Source organism: Brassica oleracea, chromosome C2 (assembly GCF_000695525.1).
Source record: "Brassica oleracea var. oleracea cultivar TO1000 chromosome C2, BOL, whole genome shotgun sequence".
Taxonomy (NCBI): Eukaryota; Viridiplantae; Streptophyta; class Magnoliopsida; order Brassicales; family Brassicaceae; genus Brassica; species Brassica oleracea.
The window spans coordinates 47,308,747-47,318,296 of record NC_027749.1 but is presented as its reverse complement, the minus strand read 5'-3'; the positions used below and the strand labels follow the sequence as shown (position 1 = coordinate 47,318,296).

The following is a 9,550-nucleotide window of genomic DNA, read 5'->3' as shown; positions in this document are numbered from 1 at the left end:
GAAGATACTTCTCCATGCCCCACGGTGGGCGCCAACTGTTTTCGAGACGATTCATCGTGAAGCCATGATGGATACGTCAAATATGGATACGCCTCAGCGAGTCCTTGTTGCTGAATCGACATGTCAACTCCACGAGGAGAGAGAGATCTGAGCGACTGTGAGAGATCGATCTGCGCCGAGTAAAGAGAACGAGAGAGTGATCGCGAGAGATCGAGCCAAGCAACTGCGCAGATCGAGTCGAGCGACTGCGAGAGAACGCTCTGCGCCGAGTGACGACAAAACGGTCGAGTGACGATTCATCGGTCGAGTGACGACTCGTCGGTCGAGTGAGGACTCGTCGGTCGAGTGAGGACTCGTCGGTCGAGTGAGGACTCGTCGGTCGAGTGAGGACTCGTCGGTCGAGTGAGGACTCGTCGGTCGAGTGAGGACTCGTCGGTCGAGTGAGGACTCGTCGGTCGAGTGAGGACTCGTCGGTCGAGTGAGGACTCGTCGGTCGAGTGAGGACTCGTCGGTCGAGTGAGGACTCGTCGGTCGAGTGAGGACTCGTCGGTCGAGTGAGGACTCGTCGGTCGAGTGAGGACTCGTCGGTCGAGTGAGGACTCGTCGGTCGAGTGAGGACTCGTCGGTCGAGTGAGGACTCGTCGGTCGAGTGAGGACTCGTCGGTCGAGTGAGGACTCGTCGGTCGAGTGAGGACTCGTCGGTCGAGTGAGGACTCGTCGGTCGAGTGAGGACTCGTCGGTCGAGTGAGGACTCGTCAATCAAAGTGACGACAGAACGGTCGAGTGACGACTCTTCGGTCGAGTGAGGACTCGTTGGTCAAGTGAGGACTCGTCGGTCGAAGTGAGGACTCGTCGGTCGAGTGAGGACTCATCGGTCGAGTGAGGACTCGTCGATCAAAGTGACGACAGAACGGTCAAGTGAGGACTCGTCGATCGAATGACGATTCGTCGGTCAAGTGACGAGAACTGTCAACAAACTAGTGAATAAACGAGACGAGGACTCGTTAGTGGGGTTAGGAGAAGTCTTTATGCTGAGCTTGAACCGGATGGATACGACTCGAAGAGAATAAGAAAAAGGGGCAACTGCGAGAGAACGCTCTGCGCCGAGTGACAACAGAATGGTTGAGTGACGACTCTTCGGTTGAGTGAGGACTCGTTGGTCAAGTGAGGACACGTCGGTTGAAGTGAGGACTCGTTGGTCGAAGTGAGGACTCGTCAGTCAAGTGAAGACTCGTAGTTCGAGTGAGGACTCGTCGGTCGAGTGACGACTCGTCGATGGAGTGACGACTCGTTAGTCAAGTGGCGAGAGAAAGATCTGCACTTGAATGAACGAGACGAGGACTCGAAGAGAATAAGAAAAGGGTGTTTAATGATTATAGTTGCACCCGGCGAAGAGTTGCTTACGTACCCTGAAAGGAGATCAAGCCAATCGTAGTTCTACAACAAAGGATCACAAGTGCTTAGGTGAAAGCATGTGGAGAGATGTTTCTCTCTCTACAAGTAGAGAGAGATGAATGAGAGACCAAAAGAGAGTCCAAGAGCCAAGAGTCCCAAGAGTCCCCTCTCAAAGGAGGTTGACTCCTTATTTATAGAAAGAAAAGGTCTAGAATTTCCTAGTGACCCCCTTTCAAATCGGCTGAGCCCATTATCTTATAGGCCTGGAGACAGAGTCCTTGTCCAACAACTTTTATTTACTTTAATGTTAAAAAGCTGACTTTTAAGAGAATTGGGTTCTTCGAGAAACGCTAACGAAAACAATGGGCTCTTCGAAAAAAATAAAGAAAATCTAAGGAAAAAGATGAAAACTTTACGGGAAAATCAAGAAAATTTTCCGGGAAAGTTGAAGTACCTTTGTGAAACTGGGTGCTGGGGAAGCAGTGGGAAGTGGGATTTCCTTGGATTTCCCTTTAGACACAGATTTTCTCTTCCGGGAAAATTCTCCGGCGGGAACCATCGGAGAAACAAGCGAGTTAAGAGCTGGTGTGCTGGCGACACGTGTCAGCTTCCCGGAGTTTACGATCTTGCTGTTGTTAACGGGGAGAGTTGAGTTAGTTCTTCCGTTGAAACTCCGGCTACCGAAGCAAGAGAACCTCGCCGCCCTCTCCGCAAACCCCGGATCACCTGAGAATTCCGTCAACGGCGTCGTTCTGTTCGGAGTCGCGGAGCTGTTACTAAGCTTTCCGATGAGTTCCCTGATAATGAAACCGTCACCGCCTCCGCAGCCGGAGAAGTTTGAGTTCGACGGCGTTGGGGAGGAGACTAGAGAGCTCAAAGCAGAGTCGAAGATGCCCTGTTTTTGTTGTTGCTCCGTTGACTTTTCCCACGTGAAGCAATCCTGCGGAGGCGAATATTGAGAGAGGTTCGGATTCATTAATGGCTGAAGCTCCGGCGGTGGCTGAAGCTCTGTGTTCATAAACAGCTCGTTGTCCATACTCACAGTTTCTTGAGAATGAATCAAGAATCAGAGATCTATATTCTAGCAAAATGGTAAATCACGCAATGATTAGTAAAACTTCACGTCAGAGATTTCTTCAGACAAAGAGGAAGCTTGGAGTGCGCCGGAGGAGGAGAATAAGATCGTAAGTGGTAAGGAAATGCTGAAATGGTTTCAGCGGGATTTATATAGTTGTGTAATATTTAAATAACCAATAAATTATGTTTTATCAAATATTATATAAAGTGAAATAGTTTATTAAATTATTTATCGTATATTGTACTAAAGGATTTGTTGTATAGCTTTTTAAGGATGATATTCATATATCCGTTCGGATTCAGTTGATCTATTCGGATTTCGGATTTTTAGAGTTAAAAATTTAAATCGTATTCGAATATTTACAACTTTTAGTTTGGATTTGGTTGAATCATTGTGGCCTCGGTTCAAATTCGAGTTCAGTTACCCGTTTTAATTATTTATTTTTTTAACAAAAATCCAAATATAATTAAATTCTAAAAATCCAAATTTAAAATATTAAAAGGGCAAATCTTCAAAATAGCACATTTCTAAGTTTATATCACAAAAATAGCACCCAAAAACTAAAATGACCAAAATATCATTTTATCTTTTGAAAATTTTAATTTTTTTATTTTTCAAAATTTGAAATTTTATCCCCAAAACCTCATTTCTCAACTTTAAACCCTAAACCCTAAACTCTAAACCCTAAACCCTAAATCCTAAACCCCACCCTTTAACTCTAAACCCTAAGTTTGTGACTTTTGATAAAACATTAAGTGCTATTTTTGTGATTTTTGACCTTGAGTGCTAGTTTGAGAACAAAAACTTGATTTAGTGCTATTTTTGTCTTTTTCTCATATTAAAACATAAAAATTTGAATAATGTAAGACTGATTATTTAAATTTACATAAAAATTAGTCCAATTTAAATATTTGGAAAGAAAACAAATAAATATTTTCAGTATTTTGAACATTTTTTGTTATTTTTAGATATTTACTTGTGACTATGTTGATAATTTTTAGATATTTTACCTTTTGAATATCTAATAGATATAATTTTTTTTAAAAAATTAACATATTTAAATATATAATTGTGATTTAGATATTTTTGTTATCCAAAATATTTTAGTTTGGATTAGATTCAGATCTGATTATTTGGATATTAAACTTTTAGATCCATATGAGTACTTAATTAGCTTTAGTTTGTGTTTAATATTACTTTCAAATCTAGTTCGATTTGGTTCTTCGTATCCAAATCCAAGTATTTTACTGAGACTTAATTTCTTCTAATAATATAAAGCAAAATAAAATATATGTAAAAAAAAATTATAAGTTTATTTAACATACATAATTATTGGACCATAGTTTAAGAATATTAATAAAAATGGTTGGGCATCGTGTCAATATTGTTGGGCATGTTGCAAAACTGACGTTGTCTATAACCGATAACGAGTATTTTTATAAAAAATATTGGTAAATATAATAAAAGCACGATACAATCGAGTGAAAAGTGTTAGAGTTAAGTAGAAAATAATGTGATCTCTTCAATCGAAATCTAAATTTTGTTTTTACAATCGATTTCACGAACTTTTTTATTTTAAAGCTTTTATGATTTCTGATTTTTTCTAGCAATTTTATTAGTTTCCTAATTTTTGGCCTGATATGAAAACTCTGTAAAAAATAATATTTGGCTAAACTAAAGATCTGACTCTGTGTGTGATTTTTTTACCTCAATTTTCTTAATTCATAACCAATCACAATTATTTATTGTTTTCGTGTACAGAAATCTCAACCATGGCTAAGTTCGACAAGATACGAAATTGTCAATTTCTATAAACATTATATTCTAGCATTTTTGTTGATGCGAATTTTAATGATTTTGTAATTTTTTTCTTTCAAAATGATATTATTCAGTAGTCGTATAGAGAGAACTTCAATTCACTAATACAAAGGTTAAAAATACAGGAACTAAAAATGAAATAATTATAAATAATTAGTGTGAACACATTAAATTATCTGCGGATGAGTTAGAAAAATTAGTGTGTGAACGTATTAATCGTTAGAATTAATAAATCAATATCAATGTATTAACATTAGTAACATTGAAAAAAAAAAGCAAAATTCATAAAATCATTCAATTGGTAGAAATTTTGTTTTTACATATGAGTGACTGAACCAAACTCCAGCATTCATCAAACTTATTTCTTTATAACGGAAAGAAGTATTTCATCAAGGTGAAAAAGTTTAAAAGCTGTGCAGAAAATGAAGGATCCTCGTCGTCGGATGTACCTGTGTTTTGTTGCTCGATTATCATGGGTTCAGAATGCAAAGATTCTCTGCCAGGACACGGGTCACAAGGAGATGCTCCAGCCAACCCCAAGGAAAGCTCCAACTTTGGAGCCATCGGTTCGGAATTCACTGCAGTTTGGATGTACAAAGAGTTGGAATGTTCCTGAAATGTTGAAACTCTCATCTGCATCATAACAAATCAAGTGAATCTGACAAAAAGAGATAGCTTTTTAAGTTTTCACTTCAGTTTATGATAAAGCTTCTTCTTGCTTCTGATGATCTCTTCATAAATTTCTGCGTCGTCTGTTTCTGAGATACGCATGACTCGTGCACCACATCCTATTATCGCTTCAAGTGTAGAATTTTGGTCGTGGCAGCCAAACCTGTTGCAGTAAAACCCTCCACAATATTGACTATTATGGCTACAAAATTCAAGTAGTAGAACGTTATTGTTCAGTTCAGATGGCGAGTTATCCACTCGTTTTATTTGTAAATGCAAGATGAACAAAACCAGATGATCCATCTCGTACGTGCACGCATCCACTTCGACATCACAAGGAATCTCTTTTTGAAGGTCCAACCACGATGCAAGCTTTAATAATTATATATTCTTGAGAAAGAGAGCTCTCAGACAAAAGGATACTTAGGGAACTTCCAGAAGCTCGATGTGTGAAATACATAGGCACTTCTCCACCTGGCATAACAGCCATGATTGGGTTTGATTGTATAATAATTTTCTGTGCATCTCTATCCAAACTGAAGCAATTATAGAACTTGAAAGGAGTCACTTGCGGATATCTGTAAGAAGAAAATGAAGAAATATCAAAGAAATCATTGTGCACCCTTCCATGTTCAAGCGCTCGAGTTGGTTGAGATTCCTAATTGAGGAAGGAAGCATAACCAAGCTTTTACAATTTTTGAGTTCCAAATACCTAAGGCCGATGGCCATTGAAAGATCTGGAATTTCGACGAGGCTTTCACATCCTGACAAATCCATCTCGCTGAGATTTTCAAGCGACTGAAAAATAAACAAGAAACGTATTATGTCTTCGATTAAATAAATGTACTTTAGGTAGAAACACCAAACTATTAAACTAACAAAATTTTATAAAAATATTTAAAAGTGTGATGAGCACAACGATATTAATACAATAAATAGCGATTAGTTACCTTTACCCCTCCCCATAACTTCTTAAGCCTGCCACCTCTCATTTTAAGGTACTTCATATATTCTGGGTTGAAATTAGGTGGCATACAACTCAATGGAACATCATTCCAATAGAGTCTCTCAAGGTGAGGGATATTCTCAATCCAATAACTATCTTCTTCTCTTTCTAATGCAGTTTCTTCTAGGTAAAGCCATTCAATGTTCCTTGTATACGAGGAAACGTTCTCAACTGTGAGCATCCGTTAAGTTTGAGAATTAAAAAGGGAGTTCAATCCGGATATCGGTTCGGTTTAGGATCGGTTTTTTTTCGGTTTTCGGCATTTCGGTTAGTAAAATATAACTACCATTCTAAATCCATATTTACTTCGGTTCGGTTCGGTTTATATACCGTCGGTTTTCGGTTTATTCGGTTTTATACCAAAAAACATAATTATTTAGTTTGAGATCATATTATATGAATTTTAGAGTCATATTGTCAACACAGTCATTTATTAAAAATATATTACATGTTCAAATAAATGAAAAAAAAAAGTAAAAATGCTTCTACCATCAAATAAAATAATCAAATCTATAACTAAAATCAAAGCTTCAAATTTTAAAAATAAAAATATGAAACAAAACAAAATCATGAAAGAAAAGTTTTTCCACTCTTTCATATTTAGTGTTCATTAAAGTCATGTTTTTTTTCAATCGAGCGAAACTCCGTTTGTTTACAGATAAGAAAAAAGTTGTGAAAATTTTTCATTAATTGTTTTACAAATTATATAAGGTTCTTTATTACTATAACATTATGGTAATAGTTATTAACACAAATTTAACTTATGTAACAAATAGATTTTCATGTATTGTTATAAAATAAATACATATTTACATGTTTCTACTTTTAATCGGTTTTGTTCGGTTTAATCGGTTATATACCAAACCATATCCAAATCCTACGGTTTTTATAAAATTATATACATTCGGTTTATATGGTATATACCAAAACCAAACCATATTGTCTATTCCGGTTCGGTTCGGTTCGGTACGGTTCGGTTTTACCATATTGAACGGCCCTTAAAAGAGATTCCGAGTTGACATCAGCTGGTACAAACTTAAGGTTTGAGCATTTCGACATGTCCAGTTTAAATAGTTTACTGAGATTCCCAATTGAGGAAGGAAGTGTCACCAAAGATGTGCATCCCTTAAGCTTCAATAGAAACAGATTACTGAGATTTCCAATTGAGGAAGGAAGTGCCACCAAAGTTTTGCATCCCCGAAGATTCAATTTCTTGACATTTATTGCTTTTGAAAGATCTGGAATCTCTTTTAAATCTGCAGAATAACTCATATCCATCTCCTTCAAACTTCCAAGAAACTGACAAATAAAAGGGAAAATCAATACAAAATGTATTCAATAATTGTAATAATGCAAAATTACAATTTTGGCTGTGTTAGTTTTTGATGTTGCATGCTGCATGTTCAAATATTGTTTCTTTGTACACTATTGCATTTGCATCTTAATGCAAAATCTAGAACATCTAAAAGAATATAAATACTTGAGATGTAAAAACCTGTATAATTTGAATGCAAAAAAAAAAAACAATCTCAAACTCCAAAATACTTAATATCTTTCAGTATAAATATAAAACTAATTAATTTTCTATTAATTATTATTAATATTATTATTTTATATAAAATTTTAAACCGAGTTACTTCACCAAAAAAAAATGCTTTCGTCAAAACTGTAAATCACATTTTTCCGTCAAAACCATAAAATCAGGTTTTTTCCAAAACCAAAATTATGTTTTTCTATCAAAACCATAACATCAATTTTTTTTTGTCAAAGCCACAAATTCATGTTATCCCACCAAAACCCTAAAATTGAGTTATCATTGAAAACCGGAAATCAAATTTTCTATCAAAATTGTAAATTTGAGTTTTCTACAATGTTTTTAAACCTGGAACGAACATATCTAGGTCGGTGGACAGATGCCGGGTTAGTTTGTAGTTTACTATCAATGATAATTTTAATAATTGTTTTTGTCTTTTAAAATATTACAACTATTACTAACTTATTTCTATTGAAAAAAATTAATAGTTATGGTTATAAAATCTAGTGAAGATAACTAACAAAGCATCTAGATTTAATTCTATTTTTAATTTTTAATTTAACCTAATTGAATTTGGTTGAACCCGTTCTAACCATATTAACCCATACCCAATAAATTTTATGTTCAGTTACTGGTCCGGTTTTTAAAATATTGGTTTTCAACAATGTTTTTAAAACCGAAGCATAGAAGTTTTTGGGTCGTGGTTTAATATGGTCCAACCAGGTTCAATCGGTTTAGTAATTTTAATAAGAATAATGTATATAAATTCAATAGAAAATATCAATCAAAATACTCATAATTTAAAGGTTAAGAAAGTGAAACATTTGAATTATCTTTCACTGTGTAATAGAATTGAAAAATAATTAAAACCCCCGAAAATATATTAAACAATAAGTCAAATTATCTCCACTATAAATCAAATAGAATACAAAATAAAGTTGAAAAATAATCAGTAAGTTGTACTTTAGATTTTGATTCGACTAGCTTACAACTATAACTTGTAATTTTTTTTTTGTAGAACGGATAAAACTTGAATAAGTATAATGACAAAGATTAAAAATTTCCAAAAAATTATTTGAAAAACCATATATATAAAATCTGCCACCTATTGTTAGATAAAATAAAATTAGTACATGAAATAAAAGTAATTGTCTAATTTAAGTTCAACCTTTTACATAATCGAACCCGGTTCGAAACTGACTTAATGATTTACCGGTTTATAGTTTTTGTACCGTTTTGATATGGTTTTTAGCTTGTTTAATATCGTTAGGTTGAACCCGGTTGAACCCGGTACGACCACCGGTCCAATCTGATTTTAAAAACACTAGTTTTCTTCTAAATCGCAAAATTTTCTTTGTTACAACACTCGTAAAACGAGTTTTTCTACCAAATCCGAATATCAATTTTTTCCACCAAAATTAAAAAAAAAAATCAAGTCTTCCCACCCAAAACTCACAAGATCATGTTTTTCATCAAAAACAGTAAAGTTGATTTTTTCACCAAAAGCAAAAATTCATGTTTTTCCAACAAAACCGCAAAATCATGTTTCACTAAAACTGCAAATTTGTGTTTCTGTAAACTGTGAGATAGAGTGTTCCACCGAAACCGTCAATCGATTCCACAAAAACCACAACAAGTTTTTTCGGCCAAAGCCCGGAAATAAAGTTTTTTTGGCCCAACCCAAAATCGGTTTTTTTTTCTTCACTAAAATTGCAAAGGCGAACAATTTAGCACCCCAATATTGTATTATGATGCAAATACTAACTACAAAAACGAATATGTTTGGATGCAACATTGGGATGTTATATTAAGATGTTGCATTTAAATGCTACATCCAATCTGATCTCAAAAAAAAAAAAAATGCTACATCCATATACCAAAACGAAGAAGGCCTTTGTTTTTTTAAATGGAATACTAATTGATCTTGTTAAAAGTAATACCTGAGTTCCTTCCCACAACTTCTCAAGCTTACTATACTCCATTCTGATTTCAACCAGACTTTCCGCTCTAAAGTTAAAAGGCATGCACTTGGATGGATATTCATCCCAAC

General features: G+C 35.2%; 1 protein-coding gene across 2 annotated transcripts in view; it reads right to left on the bottom strand.

The window, feature by feature from the left end:
• LOC106325471 (transcription factor bHLH78-like) overlaps positions 1 to 2,611 on the bottom strand; it is an 8,468-nt gene extending 5,857 nt beyond the window's left edge. For both annotated transcript variants that reach the window (XM_013763520.1, XM_013763522.1), the window contains exon 1: positions 1,850 to 2,611. In XM_013763520.1, coding sequence (XP_013618974.1) covers positions 1,850 to 2,431 — 582 coding nt within the window. In that variant the 5' untranslated portion in view covers positions 2,432 to 2,611. The remainder of the gene's footprint in view (positions 1 to 1,849) is intronic.
• Between the last annotated feature and the right edge of the window lie 6,939 nt (positions 2,612 to 9,550).